We start from the raw sequence: 22,412 nt of genomic DNA, 5'->3' as shown, positions 1-22,412 counted from the left end.
AATTGAATTTATTACAGGGGAACTTTTCAATAAGATGAAATGGTTTTCCTACAGATCTCGTGCTTGTTTAATCGAAATTTGAAAAGACTGCCCTAACTAATTTTATTGATTAAAACAGGGGGACAGTTTAAATAACATAAGCCACTTATTTGGATTAATATTTTATTAACATATACGCTCTTTACGCGCCAATTCTTTTTCGACATGGATGATTGAAAATCCTAAGAAGCACCTAAAAAAATGTTTTCTCATATATTTATTTGAGATCACAAGACCCTTCTTCGAATAATTTTTGTTTCAGATATTTATGCTATTACAAAGGCACAAACACGAGATTAATTTTAATCTGATAGAATCTAAACTTTTTCAAGCGGATTTCAACCTCAATTGCTACACCAATCCCCCGCCACGAATGAATTTTCCACTGGAACATGAATTTTCTATCAGAAAATTTTGTACTATATTTTTTTTTTCATCTTATGAAAAAATACTATGACTGAGGCGCAGAAGAGAATTCGAGACTCACTGGGATATGTAGGCTGAATTTTTTATTCGTGTCCGAATCCCAGAATTCATTCGTTAGCAGCATTAGAAATGGCGAAGATAACCGGGCATGCTCATTATCTAGATGACCCAAGTTTATAAGTATACTATTTAACGTTTATACAAAGATTATTTTCTAAAAATGTAAAAGATATCATTCTTTTCATTTTAGCCAAAACAACCAATATTATTAAAAACACAAACAATCTTTACTGCCCAATAAATCGAGTTACCCGCATGAATTGCATGGTATTATTATACTCTGTCAACTACTAAATTTTTACCTCATTGACTTGAGTTTTTTTCCGACATTCCTCTGTGTTACTTAATATTAAAAATATTATTCAAAATATTGAATCTGGCGGTGTTCAAAGTTCAATGCGATGATCGATTCGAACTGACCAAAGACAAGAAAGAAAGATCGTCCCACCTTTCTGCCATACATCGGGAGTTAGCTTATTTAACAAGATAAATTCAATTTTTTCAAATAAAAAAATCACATTGTGAGAAATGGAAGGAATGCAGAAAGTCAAACCGACAGGCGTATGACCGTATGAGGAACGTACAAGCGAAACAAACACAAAGGGACACGGTAATATCCAACTAGCACTTAGTCTCGGCCAGAAGAACTTGTTGAACCATGGCGTCCAAATTCCGGACCGAAGATCCAGCTGGGCCAGAACAAGCTTCCTTCGCTAATTTCTTCCATTCCGTCGCCTTCTCCTTCATCTCCCTCCCCTTTTCCCCCTCCATCAATTCCCTCACAAGCCTCTCCACGCCTTCCCTCTTCACGTCGCTGTCTACCTCCAACCCAATTCCCCATTCCTTGCACGAGAATCGACAATTGGTTTGCTGCTCAGCGAAGAACGGCCAACATACCATCGCCACTCCCCCGCACATGCTTTCCACCGTCGAATTCCATCCACTGTGCGTCAAGAACCCTCCGATTGAAGGGTGAGCTAGAACTTGCTCTTGTGGGCACCAGCTTGAAAGTAGTCCTCGGTGTCTAGTCTCTTGTACGAATTCTGCAGGAAGAACTGCGTTGTCACCTCCGACAAGGTCGCGTCTGATAACCCACAAGAAGGTTTGGTTGCTGTTGGCAAGTCCCCATGCAAACTCTATCAATTGCTCATTTGTCATCACTGTGATGCTCCCGAAGTTCACGTACACCACGGAGTTGGGTTCTTTGGTGTCCAGCCATTCCAGACACTCTGGCTCTTCCTTCCAGAGGTTCGAGCCGATTGACTTCAAGTCTTTGTCGGTGACATCGTTTATGAGTAGATTTAAGGGACCGATGGAGTAGACAGGAGGCAAAATGGAGGATAATCCTTCCAAGACGTCATGCTCCAGAGCGTCGAACGTATTCAAAATGATGGCCGATGCTCTCTGAGCTCTCTCGCACTCTACTGTTATAAAATCCAGAATAAATTCCTCTGGGTTTGTGGTTCTGACGAAGCTTGGGATGTCTCTCAGACGGATTTCCTTGATTCCTGGTATCCAATCTATCACAGTGTCCAAGTAACCATTTGTTAGATAGCTGGAGTCTGCAAAAGTCAACACGGAACAATAGGGTTTAGTTGATAACAGTTGATTACTCTCTAAATTCCACATAAACCATAAAGCCGGCATCAAAGTTTACCTTTGAGCGGTGTCAAGCCCTTCTCGATGAGGTGGCTATAATGAACATAACAGAGAAACCCGCAGGCACTAGTAGTCCAGAAAAGAACCTCTGGAATGCCGAGTTCACGAGCGGCATCAAGCGTGAAGCTCATGACACCGTCAGAAACCACGCAGGTAATGGGAGGGACGTCCGGGGAGCTGTTGAGTTTGTGAAGGAGGTCTCTGAAGGGAGGCAAGCAGGTTCTGCTGGTGGACTCGCAGAGGGCAGGTATGTCCTGCGTGGCGTCGACGTCGGAGTCGGGAAGGCCATCAGGGATGGTTTCGAAACGGAAGGAAGGGAGGCCATTGAGGGAATCTGGACCTCGCGATTTGAGGAGGCGTTTGTGGTTGAACTCGGTGTTAACGAAGGTGATATGGAAACCACGAAAGTGGAGAAGCTTTGCAAGTTTGAGCATTGGGTTGATATGGCCTTGTGCTGGGTATGGAATGCACACTGCGTGAGGCTTCTCTGGTGCCGCCAATGAACCCATTTTTTTGTATTCAAGTTCGACTCGCTCAGGCGACGAGATGGATGAAAGGAGTGTGGAGACGTGCTCCATTTATAGAGTTTGCGCCCAAGAGGCGGTGTTTCTTTTTAACTTTTTATCTATTTTATATTCTGCATCCCTATTCGCCGCCATCACCTTTGACTTCCTTCTCCATTCTCATTATATTATACCGTAGAGGCAAAACCAATGCAATTGGCGTCAAACTTGTCAATGGGCAGACACAAGCTAGTCAGTTGACTCTGATGATTTTTGTGGTTTAAATAAATACCCTTATTTATTTAAAATTATTGCCCCCTTCTCTTCATATATTTGTTAACGCATCAAGTGGTATGTCGAAGGCCAGGATGGCGCGGGATGCGCTCTTGTGACGTCGGAAACCAGCAAGCAATAGCTTGCCAATCCCCCCCCCCCAAAAAACAAAAAAGCCGAAGAGAAGTCCAATAGCTTATTGTAGAGCCGTTCTCCCATTCTACGTGTCATCATCATACTGGGTATGTGCGGGCATTATCATGTATCCGTTATATCCATCAATATGAAAATGATTTGCCTTTTGTCCTTTCCCCGCTCCATTAATCGTTTTGCCCTGTGGTTTCTTCCTTGCTCCATTATGGTGCTTTTACATTTTTATTAGTCTAATTTAATTTGAATTACGTTTACAAAAACAATTGAAGGGCATGATGCCAGTAATTTTATGATTCCAACTCATACTGGTTATTCATTCCGCCCAGATTGGGTTTCCAACAAGCTGATACAAAAAAAGGGTCGTAAATGATGGCTTCCCATTATTGTGCTCCGCTCATTTTGTGAAATGTTCTGAAATTGGGATCGGGGAGCAGCCACATTGTAATTTAAGGGCCTGTTTGGCAAGCATCCCAAACCATGGTTTGAGAAAAATGTCAGCCAAACAGTTCCTGAAAATATGAAACCATGGTTTGGGGGCAAACCATGGTTTTGAACCCCCAAACCATGGTTTTATCAGAAGCATATCAAAGTTGCTTCTTGGCTCCAATTATTGGAAGCTTACGGTGGGCCCATCACAGGTGACCAAATAGCCCCACTCAGATAATTGCTCTTCCTTTCCTCCTTTGCTTAAATAATTGCACAACAAAATAATTCATCTTCTCTAAAAATATTTTTATTCTTATATTTTATGAATATATATACATGTGGTGACAATTAATTAATTAATTATATTAAACATCGGAGGTAGTATGTTATTACAAAAACTAATTGTGAAAAAATGTTATGAGATTTCATGTTTAAAGTCTTTAAAGAAAATTAATATTTTTCTGTTAGCAAAAAAAATTATTTTTCTATAAACATATTTAATATTATGTTTTATAAATATATACACACATATTAATTATGTATTAATTATATTATCTTATATATTATTAATTATGTTATTAAAAATTATTTCATTAATAATTTTATTTCTTCAAATCAAAATATATCATAAAATCTATCCCTTATATAATTATCATATTAACTTATACCCTTTTTGGTAATTTTTACATGTAAAAAGTGCTTCTGGTAATAACTATCCAAACACTCTTACTTCTCAAAATCATTTTTTCACAAAATCTATTCTCCCATAATCTATTCTTCAAAACTACGGTTTGGTTTCATCCAAACACCCCCTAATATTCATCTTTTATTAATTTAATATATCCACACTGTAGTTTTTGCTGCCCCGAGAGTAAATGCCAATCGACAAATTAATACAGTATGGCGGAGCCGGGGATGTGGAAGAGGAGGGAAGCTTCGTTTCCTTCCTTTTTTGACCATAAGTCCAGGTCATTTATTAGCTTACCCAGCAATTTTGCCATGTCGCACCAGCTCTCCAAATAAGTAAACTTAATACTTTGATTCCGAGTCCAAATCCTCTTCAAACTGCATTAATTAACATTAGTATTAAACGGAATAAATTTGAAAAATCAAGAGTAATGGTTTTGAAACTTTAATTGGGAAACAAAATCAAAATCAGAACAGATTACAACGATCAACAATCAGCTCGCTTTCCTCCGAGGTTTAGGCAGTTGGGTTATCATAAAAAAAAACTATCAAGATCATGTTTTGACGTCAAAGTCGTGATTATGATCAATGTTCTTAGAGTCGTGTTGGGGCATTGAACCAATATAATCCGGAATGGTTCACCGAACCACAAATTATTTTTTTTAGAAAACAGGGCGAATTAAAGGAACAATTAATAATAAATTAAGATCCTCTGTTGATTTTAATGTAAAGAATGTCTAGAGAAATCACCCATTCAAAACCTTCCGAGCTTGAGGCGGCGAATCGGTGACGTCATGCCATATGTAACTCAGCAACATATGTGCATGATCATATTTTTAAAATGATATATTCTCTTTATTTATCAAAGGTTCTTACATTTTTATTGATTTGTTTAATTTAAATTATGCTTTCCAAAATATTAAAGGTCGTGATGTTAGTTTTTTTTTTTTTTTTACTCCAGCTTATGTTTGCCGAACTTCAGGGATCAGCTGGCGTCTCCTGACCTTTTTTTCCCCTTATTGGAGCGAAAATCCAGGTCATGCTAATTACTTGTACCGCCCATCTTGGTTTCCCAATAATTAAGTCTATGCAGCCACGGGGGGGTAATTAGAAAAAGAGGGAGGGAAACGATGGCTTTCCATTGTTGTGTGAAAAGTTCGGAGTTGGGGAATCCGTGAGAAACCACATACTAATTCAATATTCCCGGAGCTTGGTCTTTTAATAGTTTAATATATCCACACTATTGTTTTTGCTGCCCCACAAGCAGATGTCAATCGACAAAATAATTTAATATTCCCAGAGCTTGATCTTCTAATGCCTTTTCGATGGCGTTTTTGTCTTGGTTCAACATTGGCAACTTGCCTGGGGGATCCGAAAACCTGAAATCTATTATTATTAATAATATTATTATTATTGTATATTATTATAGTTTAAGCAACTTGAATTAATTTTTAACATCTGAATACTGAGCGAGGCTTAAATGAGAATTTTGGTTTATTTTTACATAGCCCGGGGGTTTGTTATTGATTATTGTTTCCGGAGAGAGCAGACGACGTCGACGCACTGGCTTTGCTAGCATTCGATGGGAAGGAAAATAGGGAAGTCGGCCATGCGGTCGCAAAGTTAGATGGACAAATGTCGTTGACGGAAGACTTTCAATGTTAGATGGACAGGTTGGCACAGAATGACACCCCATTTATCCACGTGTCTAAACTATTCGATCCACTAAGAACGTGTTTGGATCACAGTGACAAGCACCAAAAGCTTATTGAAAATAGTAAAACTAAGGTTGCAAATTGAGTTCGACAAAAACTACTGTTTGGCTGGATTAACTTTTCTAACCAACTTATGGCTTTCAACGAATGAAAATCTGACTTTTCAAACTATAGTTTTAAACGGTGATTATTAAAAATAAACATCTCAGATTTACCCTCACATTTTTTTCCTTTGTCTCATTTCTTTCGTTAGCATAATGAGTTTTTATTCAGACCAAATGAATTTTAATTTACATTCATATTAAACTATTCGATCCACTAACAATCACAATTACAAACACCAAAAGCTCATTAAAAATATTAAAATTGAGGTTACAAACTGAGTTAGACAAAAACTGTTGTTTCGCTGGATTAACTTTTCCAACCAACTTCTGACTTTCAACAAATAAAAATCTCACTTTTCAAACTGTAGTTTTAAACGGTGATTATTAAAAACGAGCATCCCAGATTTACCATCATATTTTTTCTTCTGTCTCATCTCTTTCGTTAGCATAATGAGCTTTTATTTATACCAAATTAATTTTAATTTATATTCATGTTTGTCCATTATGTATATTTAATTAATTATCTACAATATGTTTTCAATTTTTTTCGTAACAAATATTTTTATTTTATAATTTCATAAATAAACTACTTATATTTTATCATAATGATTTTACATATTTTTTAAATTATTATCATATTAAAAACATAAAATTTCAAACACTACTATTCAATAAAGTTCATGTTATTTTCAGTTATTTTACAAATAAATTAACTTTTCTATTAATCATCCAAACAATCTTCAACTTTCTCAATTGACTTTTTAAAAACACTTATCTAAACATACCATAATTGACTTTTACTCTAACTTTAGTTATAAAAATTAGCTGGGTTAGAAGTTAGTTTTGGCCAACGCCAATCCAAACATATCTTGAGCGATTGGTCGAAGCTTGCTTTATTTCACTGTGATCATGTCGTGTTGGAACAGAAGCTAATAAATTATTCTAAATTTGTGTAGTGTGTGTTAAAATACTATTACGTAGAAAAACAAAGAAAATAAAATGATTAGTTGGCAAGCTTTGAGGTGGATAGGCTGGACTCCTCATGGAGGCGCATGCAGGCCGGGGTTAGATTTCTGGGCTAAAATCTATGTGAGCTGGACTCGTACAGCGGCAACCGGCAATGTAGCACTCTTCTCCCTTCACAAATCGAGATAAATAGAAAAGAATTATTTTAGCTAGACTGAAAGGAATTCAACAGTCTCCAGTGTACCCTTACTCTAGTTTCTTAACTAGACTAGAATTACATCTTCAACAGGAGCTAGATGAAATTTTGAGGCTTGAAGAAATTAAATGGTTTCAAAAGGCCAGATCGAATTGGGTTACTAAGGGTGATAGGAACACAAGATACTACCATCTTAAGACACACAAAAGAAGAAAGTGGAATAGAATTCTATCTTTGAAAAATGAACAAGGAATTTGGGTGGCAAATGAATCTGATCTAAAAAGTCTGATTGTGAATTATTTCAAACAGCTGTTTGCTATGGAAGATGTTGATAATACGGTTCTTGAAACCAAAACGAAGTTTCCTGTCATAGATTACTCTATTGTAAGCGGTCTTAGTAGCATTCCTTCAGATGAGGAGATCAAAGATGCTTTGTTTTCGATGGGGCCTTATAAAGCCCCAGGTTATGATGGGTTTTCTCCAATATTCTTTCAGCATAATTGGAGGATTGTAGGCCCTACTGTCTGTAGCTTTGTGAAAAAATTCTTCCAGGGAGATCTTTCAATCGCAGACTCAAATAAGACTCTAATTTCTTTATACCGAAAAGAGAAAATCCTAAAATTGTGGCTCATTTTAGACCAATCTCTCTATGCTCAGTCCATTATAAATGTATTACAAAGGTTATAACTCAAAGATTAAAGTTGGTGATGGATGACTTGATTTCTCCTTTCCAAGCTAGCTTTATAAAAGGGAGGCATATTCAGGATAACATTATAATTGGGCAAGAAATTCTCCATATCATGAATAAAGCTAGAGGGAAGAAAGGTTTGGTTGCAATGAAAATAGATTTGGAAAAAGCTTTTGACAGGCTTAGCTGGGAATTCCTCAAGAAGGTTTTGCAAGAGGCTGGAATGGAAGATAATTTTGTAAATCTTGTGATGAGCTGTGTGACCTCTGCCACCTATAATGTCCTGTGGAATGGGTCTAAGACTGAATACTTTGCTCCAAAAAGAGGTCTCCGTCAAGGAGATCCTATATCCCCCCTCCTCTTTGTGTTATGTATGGACAAATTATCTCATATGATATGTGATGCAGTAATTGATGGCACATGGAAACCCATATATGTCACTAGTAATGGACCAGTTGTCTCCCACCTTATGTTTGCGGATGACCTTCTTTTGTTTGGGGTTGCTGCTGAATCCCAGGCTGCTTGTATGATGGAGATTCTCGATCTATTCTCTAAAGCTTCAGGTGAACATGTGAATAGGAGTAAATCTTCTATGTTTTTCTCTCATAGAGTTGAGCAGAATCAGAAAAAGAAGATAGGAGTTATTACTCAAATGAAAACATCTACTGAGATAGGGAAATATCTGGGTTTTCCTCTTATCCGAACTAGGAAGACAACTGAAAAATTCCAATACATTGTTGACAGGGTGAGAACTAAACTGGCTAACTGGAAAGCTGAATGCTTGTCTATAGCCGGTAGAATCACATTAGCAAAATCTGTTATGAGCTCTATACCACTCTACCCTATGCAAGTTTCCCAGGTGCCTAAGAAAATTTGTGATGAAGTGGAAAAGCTGCAAAGAAATTTCATATGGGGCCACAACCAAGAAAAACAAGGCTACCACCCTATGGGATGGAATTATATTACTCTGCCAAAGTCTTATGATGGCCTTGGTTTTAAGAGACTCTCATCTGTTAACTCAGCTTATGGATCGAAGCTGGCTTGGAGACTGATTATTGGAGAAAAAGGACTCTGGTCAGAAATTTTAAATAAAAAGTATATGCTAAAAAATGAGACTAATTTACTTACAGCTCTCCCAGGAGACTCACAGTTGTAGAAGTTTATTTGTCAGCAGAAAAATGTGATAGACAATGGAGCTATTTGGCAACTCCGAAATGGGAAGTCAATTCAGTTTTTCAATGACCTCTGGTTGTTTTCTGATAAAAAAATTAATGACATGTGCTTAAGAGAGCTATCTTTAGTAGAAAAGGATAGCGTGGTTGCTGATTGGGTAGATCACAATACTTGGAATTGGCAAGCTTTAGCTACGGTGGTTAAACCAGAAGTATTAAGAAGACTGACAAGTTTGCTACCTCCTTTGCAGGCTGCGGGGGATGATTTTATCATCTGGAAACATTCAAAATCTGGAAATTTTAATCTTAAAAGTGCTTACTTTCAAATTGAAGAAAATCCAAACAGCCTTTACAGCTCTATCTATAATTGAATTTGGAAATGGAAGGGAGTAGAAAGGATACGGGTCTTCATATGGAGGGCTTTTCGTGATAGGCTTCCTACTAATCTCTGGCGAAGTCAATGGTCTCAGTGCTCTTCTTTTTGCCACTACTGTGGTACTGAAGTTGAAACTACTTTGCATGTATTGAGGGACTGTATTTATGCTCAATACGTATGGAATAAATTTATTGACTAGTCCCATCGTCATAGATTCTTCAGCCAAGATCTAAAGGACTAGATTGCTCTGAATTTGCAGGAAAATTTGAGCCAAGGTGGAAATGTTGATTGGGATCTGTTATGGGGAGTTACAGTATGTAAATTATGGTTGTGGAGAAATGAAGACATTTTTAATCCTAATTTTTTAAAGCCTACAGACCCAACAAGCATGATTAGATATACCTGGAGGAATTTTATCACACTGAAGGATTCAAAGCAGCGAGGCTGTTTAACGCAGGAACAGGAAGAGCCTAACATGTGGTCTTGCCCACCAGAAGGTTGGGTGAAAGTGAACGTCGATGGAGCAGTAGCAAAAAGATCCAAGAGAGCAGGATGTAGAGGAGTGATCAGAGATCATACTGGAAAATGGATTGTGGGATTCTCAGCTCAGATCGGTGAGTGTAGTGTGGTAGAAGCGGAGACCTGGGCTATTTTTAAAGCCTTGAACTTAGCTTGGGATTTTGGATTCAGACAGGTCATTATTGAGTCTGATGCAAAAGATTTAGTGAAGATGCTGATAGACAAAAAGTCTAGAGACTTTGATAGTCTTATGGTATGGCAGATCCGCAATTTGCTGCAATATAACTGGGAAGTCAAACTGAGCTACGTGGCAAGGACTAGAAATACCGTGGCTGATGGGTTAGCAAAAAAAGGGATCAATACCACGGATTATTTTGATGTGTGCCCTGATGATCTGAAGGGATTTATACACCGTGACAGTTTGGGATTTAGTCCCATCTTGAGTTAATTTTTCTTTTTGGGCTAGGCCCTCTTTTGTACCCAAAAAAAATCGAGATAAATTCCTCCACATATTTATTTCGTATACTGTAAAATCACTTCTAAAACTATGATTTGGTTTTCATCCAAACACCCTTTTATATAACCCGAGAAACCTCAATTCCACAATTTCAGGTCCATTCATTTTAATTATCCGGACAACATTCAATACTAATGAGGAGTAAAGTCGCAAAAAGGCTGTGGGGAACTGAGCCAAAGATCACCAAGATGACAAAAATCTTTTAATAAATCATGATATTAGACCCATATATCTGTTGGCAAAAAAAAAAAAAAGACCCATATATCGTGTAATTATATAAATACCTATACTTTTCTCCTAAGCATGGATTCTTCAGGGAACATTAAAAAAAATCTGAACTGTACCTCAAATTTTATCCGCCCCTCAATTCACCCCTTGCATCTCATATACTCCAGCGCCTTACTAATATTTTGCCAATACTCATATGCTATTATACTAGGAAAAATTACACTCAGGTCTCACAGAAGATAATTAATTTCAAAAAAGTCTCTGAAAATTCCAAAATAATTCTTAAATCCCCAGGGACTGTGTGTAATTAATTATAATTATGAAATTACCTATTTATCCCATTAATTTGAATTCAATGTAATTCATTTACAACATCAACGGTGGCTGTTGACAACCCGAAGAGAGGTGGTTAACAACCTCGACAATGCCCCTGACATCCCACAGAGTGAGTTGTTAGGAGCGCTGTTGAGATTGTCAACCACTTCTTCTTGGGTTGTCAACAGCCACTGTTGAGTTGTAATTGAATTGCTGCAATAAAATTAACAGGGGTAAATAAGTAATTTTATAATTACAATTTATTACACATAGGTCCCTGGAGATTTCAGAATGATTTTGGAGATTTTTTTGAAATTAATTGTCTTCTGTGGGATCTAAGTGTAATTTTCCCATTATACCAATTCTATGGCTAAAGGGGGTGTTCGGGTCGGATTGTAATATCCACGGTTTTTTTGGTGCGGGAGCACGGCGGTGCCCCTTGATATCTTCCATTTTTCACCCCTTTCCTCCTCTCTTTCACTGCGCTGCCTTCGTTACAAGCAACATGGAAGCCCCCGATCACCATCACTCTCCAAAATCGCCTCAATCTCCCTCCTCTCCGACATCCACCGTCTCTACCGGCACTTGTTGCAAATGCGGCGGCCCCACAACCTTTCCGCCTCCGCCGCCCTCGTGGTCTGAGAGTTCTCCTCCTCCCACCTATCGACCCATCAGGGCCCCTGCTATTCCTCCCGACACTAACACGCAGCGTGCCATCATTCTGGCTCCAGTTCCACAAGCCCAGAAAGTCCCCGTCGTTTCCCCTCCCTATTGTTTTCAAATCCCATCTAAGAAAATTCAATCTCCGGATGATATTCGCCGCTTCCAGGACTCCGATTCCGGCAAGAATTTCCTCGGCTTTGTCGTTGCTCTCTCCGAGTCTATTCGCGGCCACAAAATATCGGATCCCTGCCATCAATCTGACACTATCAACTGCATCGTCGCTGTTCTTGATTCCCTAACTCAATGGGTCGAAGAAATCCCTCCCGTCCAGCAAGCCGGCCGTTATGGTAACATCGCCTACAGAACTTGGCACAGCCGATTGGAGAGCAACTGTGACTCCTTGATGCTTCGCTTTCTCCCGGAGCAACTTCAATCGGCAACCATCGAGATCGGTCCTTATTTTACCGATAGTTTTGGTAATTCTAGCCGAATCGATTACGGTACTGGCCATGAAACAAATTTTGCAGCCTGGTTGTATTGCCTTGCGAGATTGGGGCTAATCAAAGAGGAGGATTACCATGCTGTAGTGGCCAGAGTTTTCGTGAGGTATCTGGAATTGATGAGAAAATTGCAGTTGGTTTATAATTTGGAACCTGCTGGATCCCATGGAGTTTGGGGTCTTGATGATTACCATTTTCTGCCCTTCATATTCGGGGCTTCCCAGTTGATCGACCACAAGTATATGAAGCCCAAGTCTATTCATAACCAAGATATACTGGATAATTTTTCGAATGATTATCTTTACCTGGGGTGCATAGCTTTCATAAAGAAGGTGAAGAAGGGTTTATTTGCGGAGCACTCTCCAATGTTGGACGATATCAGTGGGGTGCCTAATTGGAGCAAAGTAAATAGTGGGTTGTTGAAGATGTACAAGGCAGAAGTCTTGGAAAAGGTCCCTATAATGCAGCATTTTCTTTTCGGCTGGCTTATCAAGTGGTAAGTTCTTTATATTTTTGGTTCAAAATTCTATGTAGCTTTTATGGGCTCAATTTTGTTGGAGTTCTATCATCACAGCCTATTATTATCGCTACCGAAATATATTTATTACGAATTTGCTGGAAGTTGAGATGAGATCTCTTAAATGTACAGTTTTTGTTGGAGTTAGCATCCACTAGACACTAGGTATATGAATTTAGCTTAATCACAAATGAGGAAACAAACAAGATCGTTACTATGAAATAGTTGATGCAGAGTCAGTTTGTCTAATCCATATATTAAAAGCAAACCCGGTGACTTGTTCCATTTGATCAAGTAACATCTTGATGAAGTACTTTAGCTTTTCCTCCGCTCTTAGTTGACTTTTGATTGTCAATCCAACCACATAAAAGGGAGGTAAACGGAAATGAATATGGTATCTCTCGGGAGGAAGAAGAAGAAGAAGTGATAATAAAGGATGGACGCTGTTAAATAATGATGATAGGAATATAATAAACAATGGATAATCAATTGGTGCCTCGTTTTTTACCATGATACTCATTCCCTCCCACTTTGCGTTGTGTTACCAAACATGCACTGGAAGGGAGGTCCAGAAAGGTAAGTGTGAGTGTGGGCAGGCTTAGCTAGGATGGCTCTTACGTGACACCTATGGATTTTATACATGAAAACCTGATCTTTATCAAGCTACTATCCTTAGGCTCCCGGGCTCTGCTTTGTTTCCTTCATGTTTATCATGTGGAAGACCTTATCAACCAAGTAAAGAACTGATCGGATACACTGGGAGTCTGGGACTGTGCCTTTCTTTATTTTGTTTTCAAAGCTTCTTTTGTTTCCCTTGGAATTTGAGGATGGTGTGATTGTATTTTGGAATGAATCGACGATGTAGTGTCGAATGTTGATCAAGCCTTTCCTGGAACCTAGCGCTGGAATTTTTATATTTGGGCCCCGCCGCTTACTAGCCACAGTGTTTATTTTCCCTCTTCCTTGGATTTGGCGTCTAACTATACATCAGTCAAGACTTTGAGTCAAGTCTTGTGTGCACAGCTTAACATTCCTATTTTCTCACCTTTTTCTGCGCCTGTTTCTTGTTTCTGATATTATCATTATCAATTTTTCTTGCCAGGGAGTAGTTCGTGGATGCACTTTACTGGGTTGTAGCTGTGGGATCAAGGCGAAATTCAGGTTTAGCGAATTTATGAATTAGGAAGGGCATTAGAAGCAGAAGGGATTATATTCGTAGAAGCCTGCTTTCGTTATTCATCTCGTACTTTCTTTTTGATTCCCTAGATGCTATGTGCCCCGTATGACCAGAGTGCCGGTTTCCTGGCATCTAGCTATTCTAGATAACCTGTACTGGTGGGGGTAAATAATTATGAGATGGAGTTTGTTTGTTTGATGCACAAGAGAAGAGTGTCTGTGATGCTTGTTGTCGATGAACAGTTATATTCTGACGAGTTATTTAGTGAACTACTAATATTTTAGGCCGTTCATCTTGCAAATGGGGTTTGGACTTCTTTTTCACGCTTTGCAATGGACAACCAAGGATTAGTAGTGTACTACATTGTTATTACTACGTATCAATACAGAATGTTGTAACAACAAATAACAAAGTTAGCGCAATAGAAATTTTATTGGTTTTGCAGTTGTTATAGATAACTAAATACCAAATCTCATGCGTCGCGGGGATTTTGAGGCTAAAAGCTGCATCGTTCGTGGTTCTGTGAGTAGTGGGGTGTTGTTGAGCTTTTACGCGCGCGCTCTTCTATATAGTAACCAGCTACAAGGGTCCGTCGATGCTTCTCATGAAACCTTGCACCATTCATATCACTTGCTTGCTTTCTATGCCGATTGGTTTGGTGGTGTTTTGCGGCTGGATCGTTCCAATTTTCCACCTTAGTCGAGGGTACTAAGGGGAATATGCCTGTAAAGTATGCTTATATTATAATTATAAATACTAGTTTGCTGAGGTACGTTTTCTTGTTTGAATATGGTGTGTAAATGACAGCGAAGGAGTATCTCTGGCCTGAAATATTTCAAATTCACTGGGCGATAATGTGGGGTACAAAATTTTTCTCCATTTTAATCTATTTGGATGACTTGTGTATGTTATATGAGTCTTTGCATTCTTAACTTTTCAGCCTAATTTCTCATTTCGGGATCAATATTTTTACGTAAATCAATGCTGAATTTGGGACACCATTAAAAAATCATCAAAATGAGTTAATTAACTGCTGTTGAAGGTTCAAAAATCGGAAGTTGTTATTTTCAAAAGCTGTAAACACGTACAAACAACACATAAACTACTAAAAAGATTATATCACATGTTAATAGCCATAAATCGCACGTGAACTTTCAATTTCACAATCGTGTTTTATTTACATTTTTAGACACGGAGATTGGGAATTTTGAAAATTGTATATTAATTATTAGAATTTAGGAAAGACAAAGATATTCATTATATATTTTGAAACACGAATATTAACAATCATAACCAAACATTTGTATAATTGAGTTAATAAAGCAAGGATACTGTCAATTTTAGGAGATATTCTGACGTTTCTAATAAAACAGATGAAATACTATATAGAGATATAAAATAGTACTCCTTCTGTTTTTTATTATAAGAGACATTTGATGCTTATGGCATGTTCCTATATATAAGAGACACTTAAAAGTTGTCTCTAGTTTTTTGTATTAATTTTCTATTTTACCTCTATTTATTTTGTCTCCAACCCATACTCTCTCTCTCTCCCACTTCTCTTTCTTTTAATAATTTAATTGTTTTCTCTCATACTCTCTCTCCTTATTAATGAGGGTATTGTTAGAAAAAAAATATATTTTTACACATTAACTGTCCTCAACTAATTTTAACTGTTTTTTTATCAACGTAATTTAGTTATTTGTCTCTTATAATAAGAAACGGAAGGGGTAATATTCTGCGAACTGATAAATGGGGTCAGGAGGGTAGCGAAAACTATTTGGCGGAGGGAAAAAATGGGCGAGTCCACAATGGGTGTGTGATATTGGAAAACGGAGGCTCAGGCATCAGCTTGACAAGGCTATGGCATCTGGGGCCTAATTCGATCAGAGGCCATATCCGATTTCATTGGCCGAAATACAACGCCGATTTCAATGGGTATAGAAATACAAAACAAGCCTTTAGGCCCCCAGCTCTTCTTCTAACCTAACGCAGATCCACCGGCAAATGCCACTGGTGTTTCGCGCCCAGCTGCTCGTTCCGTGCTTTGCAGCCACATATACCCTCACCCTCTCCCTCAAATGGTGTGATCAAAGAGGTGTTTGGCCGTTGTCAAAAATATTTTCTTGTAAATAAAGAGAAATTATTCTATATATTTATTTCGTATGTCATAAAATTATTTTTTTTTATAGATGTCATAAAATCACTTTTAAAACTATAGTTTAGTTTTCATCTAAATATTTCATAAGTCGAAAATTAATTGAGTAGGCTAATAAATCACATTGTTTATCATAATAGAAAAATTAGGTCTTTTTACATCTCATGGGATTGTTACTAATTATTTACTTATTGAGTAGTGGCCATAAACGATAAAAATCTCCATAAATATGTTTTACGTAAATCGAAATAAAATTTTTTTCGTACATTTATTTCATATTTTATAAATTACTATTGAAAAACAATTTATAAACAATTTATAAGCTCTTTCAAATTACAGTGTTACTTCTCTTTGCGTTCGCACAGTATCCAAGGTCCAGAACGATGTACTGCTCTACTCTACACGCATCGCCGCCGAGTGGGAATCACCTTATGGCTCTTCCTTTGAGTTACCGACTCGTGTCGGTGTTGCCCTTCATCGAACCCTTTTCCCACTTCTCTTTCTCAGTTTTCTTCCCCTATTTACTGTCTGCAGTTTTACAACGCATGCCTGCTTGGAATTTACCTATGCCCACGTCATTATTGACATCTCCGTTCCTTTTTCATGACCAGTCTGTACCTTGCATCTTCTAAATTCAACTTTCTACAGATAAATTTTATGACTGTAATTCTATTAATTAATAGTTAATTAATGTTTTCTTTTTTGTCTGTTTTTGGCCCTGTCAATCTTTTGTGTATGAAGTTTTGACAGTTTTTGAGTGTTGCAGTAAAACTTGGATCTTTTCTGGTTCCGCTGTCATTTCATTTCCCATTACGAACAAAATCTTTTTGGGCTCAAATACAAAGCGTCTCTCTGCTCCTCCAACTCGTAATTTCTTTTTTTTTTTTTTTTAAATTTTTGCTTTTATCTGTGTCTACTCTACACGTATTTTGGGTCTGCCACTGTGTGTCTTTACTCTCCTTTGGTTCCTGGTGGTTGCATTCAAGCTTTGGGTAGTTGGGTGGATGGCTCTTGTTTTTTAGTCTTTTTCCCCTTCCCTCTTATCTTCTTCTCCCTCTCTTTTTCCCGGCGCATGTGCCGGATGTCGCCTATTCTGTGCAATTCAGATTCTAGAAGAGCTTTCTCGCTTGCCATACATTACGCCTGGTAAACACCCCTCACTTTCTTTTTTCTCTTTGGCGCATGTGATTTGTATTTTCTTTTGCTTTCCGGGTTTCTTCCTTCCCTGTTCTTTGGTACTTTCATACTCTGAAAATGAGTCCAGAGAGAAAGCAGGGACTTCAAATCTGAGAAATCGTACGTCTTTTGTTTGGTTTTTCTTGCACGATTTGGTTTCACTCGTTGCGGCTCTGAAAGAAGTTTAATTTCCCCCTCTACACCAACTACTGTGAGCAATTTACTGGGGTTTTCGATCTGTTGGCCAATGACTTGGATCGTATACTGTTGCTCTGATGACAAAGGGGGCAAAAGTTTCTGGCACTCCAATGTTCTAGTTAATATGAAGATTTCTTATTTTATTGGAAAGAAGTACTTCCGTCTTATTGCTAATTACTTATGGGGGATAAATGCGCAAAGCTGCGAATCTTTATTCGCCTTCTATCTGCCAGCCTATTTCGGGCTCTACAAAAAAAAAAAAAAAAATTCCCCTTCCCTCTCTCCCAACTTTCAATCTTTTCTAACCCTCCCAAGAAGTCACTTTCTTTTACCGGTTATTGAGGTCACACATTTGAGCAAATCAATTGCTTCCCTTTGACAGATCTTTGAATGCATTTGTGTATCCGTATGCTCATTTCATATTTTCATTTGCCATATGCCTATATGGTGTTTCTTGTTTGGCAGGAGTCGTTCCGTTTCTTGTTAATGCGGACAAGTCCTTGGAAACTGAATCAGAAATCTAACAAGGCATAACTTTCTTTGCTGTAAGGGGCAGATTGGATGGAAGTAGTTTCTGAGTTTCGAAGTTGGGATGAGTTGATTCCGGACGCACTGGGTTTAATCTTCAGCAATCTGTCACTGCTGGAGAAAATGACGGTAATCCCCAGGGTCTGTAAGTCGTGGGCTAAAGCTGTCGCTGGACCTTACTGCTGGCAGGAGATTGACATTGAGGAGTGGAGCAGCCGTTGCCAGCCTCACCAAATCGACCGCATGCTTCGACTGCTCATCACGAGAAGTTCTGGATCTCTCCGCAAGCTCTCTGTTTCTGGCCTCCAAACCCATTCCATTTTCACTTTCCTAGCTCAAAAGTAAGACATATTATGATTCCTAATTTCAATGTCGTTACTTTATGTGCTTTCTCTTATTTTGCCGTTGACTACAGTCTTTATTCGCTTATACTGATATTATCCTTCTCGGTATATTATATCACATCTCTTGGAGTAGAAGGACTTAAAATTGATGTCGTAGTAGATGGATTAGTGTCGCTGTCCAGTTAGCAGATCCTTCTTATTAGTTGTTTTTTTAAATGATTGTTTTTGCAAGTGCTCGGTCGCTCCAGACTTTGCGAGTGCCGAGGAGTAATATGAGTGATTCCATAGTTGAAGATATTGCTGGAAGGCTTTGTATGATATCTTTCTTAGATGTGAGCTATTGCATTAAAATTGGTGCTTATGCTCTGGAGATAATTGGCAAGAACTGCAAATTGCTGCAAGGGTTGTGTCGCAACATGCATCCTTTGGATACAGCAGGAAAGCCCTTCCAAGACGAAGAAGCCTTTGCAATTGCCGCCACCATGCCTAAGCTCAAGCATCTGGAAATGGCTTATCATCTCATCAGCACAGAGGGCGTCCTTCGAATACTCTCAGTGTGTCCTAATCTTGAATTTCTGGATCTGAGGGGGTGTTGGGGAGTCAAACTCGATAACATGTTCCTGAAGCAGAATTTTCCAAAACTGAAGGTCCTGGGGCCTCTTGTTCTAGGCTACTATGAGAGGGAAGGCTGGGATGATTGCTCCGATTTCTCGGATACTTCTGAGTATCTGTCCTGGGAGTTTGTTGCTGGTGATGTGGGTGACTATGATGATGATGAAAGTGAGAGTTATGATGGGATGTGGGACGATGAAGGAAGGCTGGAGGAGCTGGAGTTAAGGTTCTATGAAGGAATTGATGATGCAAGAATGTATTGGCCGCCATCTCCTTAGCCTGTATTTCTATCTCTCGTAAATTGCACGCCCTCCTACTTACTATGACTAATGCTGCTTCTTTTCTTGACTCTTTCTGTGCTTCATCAATATGTATTGCCTTGGAAACGAAGCAAGTTTTCTTTTCCCCCTACTTAAAATTTCCTTCTTCCCTATCATGACTTTGTATTTCGTTCTTTGCAAGCGTAACTAAAATGCATCTAGCATTTGCCTGGCAAACAAGGAAAAGAAAGCTCTAAAATTGATATGATTCTCGGAATAGAAGTCACTGAAAGAATATTTTGGCCTGTGAAAATTAGTGCCTCATACCGCACTTGAATAGGTTTTTCTCGTGCTATGGTACCTTGAAAATATCCAAAAGACAGAAACTGTTGGGTTTGAAATTGGGGAGGCTGGCTACCCCACTTGGTACTATTATCTACTCATCTCGAAAGATACGTGGGGTTATCTCTTTCAGGGAACATAAATATCAACTTGTTTTTATTTGATCAAAAGGGCAAGCAGCTGGTTGACGAATTTGGGATTAGGTTTAGTCATTTTCCGGCTAATTTAACCCACGACTTTCTTTCCAAAGTAGGCCCGTGAATGATTAAAAATGAATACTATCTCCTAGCTCCTCAGTCTTGTTCGATGCCACTGAATCAGTCAATAGCTCCTCAACGGTCGAGGTTGCATAACATGATGCTCTGCAAATAATCCCCACTTATTGAAGAAAGAAGGATTTCTCATCGAATAAAAGAACGAGGTGTTCAGGAGCGATATACACCGCTGGCCCTGCGTGCCTTGCTTTTTTCATTTTTACTGATAATTGGGCGCTCTGGTGAAAAGGTTCCTGTTTTCTACTTCGGATGGTACCGTAAAACTGACCAGTATGTGTAGTAGGAGTAATAATTTTCAGTCGCCGTACTTTATTCCCTGGGCCCTCCGGATTCATTATTGAATAAATACAGACGATTTTAAAATTCGAAAGAAACACTGAAAGGACCAATAGGCAAAGAAGCATCAACCAAAAAACTTTTTTTCGGAAGGAGAAAGACAAAGTCCCATTCACAGTTGAACTCCAAAGTCCAAATAATCTCAGGAAAAGGGAATCATCCTAGTTTCTGACAAACTCTCATGACGACAGCCTTTGATGCCTTGAAAGGTGCAAAAAGTTACCGAACGAACTTCTGCTCATATTCCCGTGCTGTTGCTGATTAGAATTTAGAACTGTAACAGGAAATCATCAGAAATGATAATGAATCGGATGGCGCGGAGCACAAAATCTCCTCAGGGTTTTGTTAGCCCTCGTCTTGCCGCCAAGTGTGGTTTGACAAGATCGAGAGGCAGAGAATGAGCAAGATTCATGCCGGGTTTTGATGTTCCCAGGAATGTGTTTGGTGGATGTTTGTTCATGTTCATTTCTGATGTAAGTATCCAGCGTTTCACCCGAGGGTTAACGTTCTGAGTGTACTATAGTTAGCAGTCACATGATTACATGTGATCAGTGTTTTTGGATCTTGCAGCCTGTCACGGTTTGAACCCGTCCGTTGAAACTTGTGTCCGACCATTCTCTTGGAAGAGCTCAGTTAATGGCATTAAAATTAAAATTGGCGGGGCACGTGTTCCTTCCTTGGTTTAAAAATTGTTTGAAAACCACAGTTCATGATCAGCGACTTCAACTTCTGGATTGTAGCGTGACCGAATGCTTTATGAAGATAGACAAATGGAATTAAGGCAAGCCAAATTTGTTGAAAAATGCTTGTTGTGATGTGGAACTGAGAGGGGTTTGGAATTTGGAAAGTGAAGCGAAGAGCAGAGGACCACCGGCCAGCAGAATCGTCTCTTAATCTCTGTTTCATGCATATGGTGGTGTCTGCTTCCTGTGAACAGATTTGAGGTGCAGGAATATATACAAACTTGTCCTCTGCCCCTTCTCCATAATAATGCACCAACTTGTGGTCCTGCTCCCGCTACCTGCCCCTTTTTACGCATTTACCCTTCACCCCCGCTCGTTTCTGCCATTCACAACACACACACAACCCATTGCTTCTGGTTGCTCAGATTTGCCCCCAAAATAAAAATTACTCGGAGGCTCTTCTTTTGAGAAGCCACGAAACAAATGCTTTCAGGACCCAGTTTTACAGCGACATTTATGAATACATTGCTGATCTGTTTGCGAGATTCTTCGCTTTCCTCTCCAACTTGTATGCCAAATGATTATCAATACTACGTTGTTTGGGGCTTGAGTTTCCGCGCACACCCACACACACACAGATGCATTTATTTTTTCCGGGGGGGCAATCCAAATACGGACTTGAATTAGCTGGCCTTGAATTTTTCCTTTTGGCCCAAAGTAATAAAAAGCCGATCAAAGAGAAAACACGCGTCACATCCATGACGTTAGATGACAATTAAAATTCAAGACATTTATGTACAAGATGATCCCTACTTTCGCCGCATGACACTTTATTCTGGGTGTTAGTGTTTTTGTCATTATTATGACTCCACTAGTGTCCATTAGGGCAGTAATGTGTGAGTGTTTTATTTTCTGCTTACAGTAATCATAGAAATACCAATACCCCTCCCCATCCCTCTGCAGAAAATTTTGCATCACAATAATTTCTTTCCATATTTATAGGTAATTGCTCTGTTGCTCCCCTCAATTTTGCAAAAATTACGCGTCAGATGCGCTAACTTTTATTTTCTATGGAGGGGTCGCTGCACGAAGAGGATCAGAATGCAGTATAGGAAGGGACTTTGTTTCTGTTGAGGGGTCAGTGCTCATCACGTGGAGGAGATTGGGATGATTGCAACCCAGAAACGTGCAGAATGTGTATACATATACTTATTGAGGTCATCGCAATTCACAAATTGAGAGCGGGAAAAAACAACGCAATCCATTGTCTTCTTCATTACTCTTCCTTGTATATTTTTCAATCATTTTATAACAAGGTTGTCGTCAATTGCTTTTGTGAGTTCCTTGTTAAAAGCCTGGCAACTTTCTTTTCTTAAGGTATTTCGACAAAGAAGGATAGAAGTGCAACGTTAGTGTATCAGATCAAGTTAGTAAATATTGTTGAATGACCCACTAAATGTTGCGTCGGTATTCTACTATCAGATCAAACCAGACACTTTGAAGACAGATGAAATATTCCATATGAAGGGGAAAGGGAGAGGATCCTTTCTGTTCTATCTGAATCTGGGTTGATCGCCAATTTGGGCTTCATTTTCCCATCTCAAATTCATAACAAGTTAAG

The 22,412-nt window shown here is 38.8% G+C and overlaps 3 protein-coding genes and 1 long non-coding RNA gene across 5 annotated transcripts; 3 read left to right on the top strand and 1 right to left on the bottom strand.

The window, feature by feature from the left end:
* Positions 1–951: 951 nt before the first annotated feature.
* On the bottom strand, positions 952–2,693 carry LOC114729042 (7-deoxyloganetin glucosyltransferase). Its single transcript, XM_028915985.1, has 2 exons — positions 2,183–2,693; positions 952–2,087 (listed from the first exon to the last, which is right to left on the bottom strand). The coding sequence occupies exons 1-2, from the start codon at positions 2,691–2,693 to the stop codon at positions 1,147–1,149; spliced, it is 1,452 nt and encodes a 483-aa protein (XP_028771818.1). The 3' UTR covers positions 952–1,146.
* An 8,834-nt stretch (positions 2,694–11,527) lies between these two features.
* Positions 11,528–14,324, top strand: LOC114729043 (serine/threonine-protein phosphatase 2A activator). Its single transcript, XM_028915986.1, has 2 exons — positions 11,528–12,681; positions 13,805–14,324. The coding sequence occupies exons 1-2, from the start codon at positions 11,528–11,530 to the stop codon at positions 13,809–13,811; spliced, it is 1,161 nt and encodes a 386-aa protein (XP_028771819.1). The 3' UTR covers positions 13,812–14,324.
* Positions 14,325–16,969: 2,645 nt separating this feature from the next.
* On the top strand, positions 16,970–19,331 carry LOC114729044 (F-box protein FBW2). Of its 2 annotated transcripts, none has more exons than XM_028915988.1 (3): positions 16,970–17,183; positions 17,968–18,280; positions 18,516–19,331. In XM_028915988.1, the coding sequence occupies exons 2-3, from the start codon at positions 17,973–17,975 to the stop codon at positions 19,171–19,173; spliced, it is 966 nt and encodes a 321-aa protein (XP_028771821.1). In that variant the 5' UTR covers positions 16,970–17,183; positions 17,968–17,972; the 3' UTR covers positions 19,174–19,331. The 2 variants fall into 2 exon arrangements, with proteins under 2 accessions (XP_028771821.1, XP_028771820.1); XM_028915987.1 differs by having other exon boundaries at positions 17,877–18,280.
* A 2,308-nt stretch (positions 19,332–21,639) lies between these two features.
* Positions 21,640–22,181, top strand: LOC114729041 (uncharacterized). The gene is made up of 2 exons (XR_003738705.1): positions 21,640–21,687; positions 21,794–22,181. It is a non-coding gene; the product is annotated as an uncharacterized LOC114729041 (long non-coding RNA).
* The last annotated feature ends 231 nt before the right edge of the window (positions 22,182–22,412 follow it).

The sequence above is a fragment of the Neltuma alba genome, unplaced genomic scaffold (assembly GCF_004799145.2).
Source record: "Neltuma alba isolate B1F8T4 unplaced genomic scaffold, ASM479914v2 tig00012600_pilon, whole genome shotgun sequence".
Classification (NCBI taxonomy): domain Eukaryota; kingdom Viridiplantae; phylum Streptophyta; class Magnoliopsida; order Fabales; family Fabaceae; genus Neltuma; species Neltuma alba.
The sequence above is the reverse complement of the archived record's forward strand: the minus strand, read 5'-3'. Positions and strand labels throughout refer to the sequence as shown.

Excerpts from the sequence above, each read along its gene's own strand:
- LOC114729042 (XM_028915985.1), bottom strand. The coding sequence starts at position 2,693 with ATGGGTTCATTGGCGGCACCAGAGAAGCCTCACGCAGTGTGCATTCCA. Across the intron at positions 2,088-2,182 it reads GGGCTTGACACCGCTCAAAG|ACTCCAGCTATCTAACAAAT; the intron begins GTAAACTTTGAT and ends TGACTTTTGCAG.
- LOC114729043 (XM_028915986.1), top strand. The coding sequence starts at position 11,528 with ATGGAAGCCCCCGATCACCATCACTCTCCAAAATCGCCTCAATCTCCC.
- LOC114729044 (XM_028915988.1), top strand. The coding sequence starts at position 17,973 with ATGGAAGTAGTTTCTGAGTTTCGAAGTTGGGATGAGTTGATTCCGGAC. Across the intron at positions 18,281-18,515 it reads TTCACTTTCCTAGCTCAAAA|TGCTCGGTCGCTCCAGACTT; the intron begins GTAAGACATATT and ends TGTTTTTGCAAG.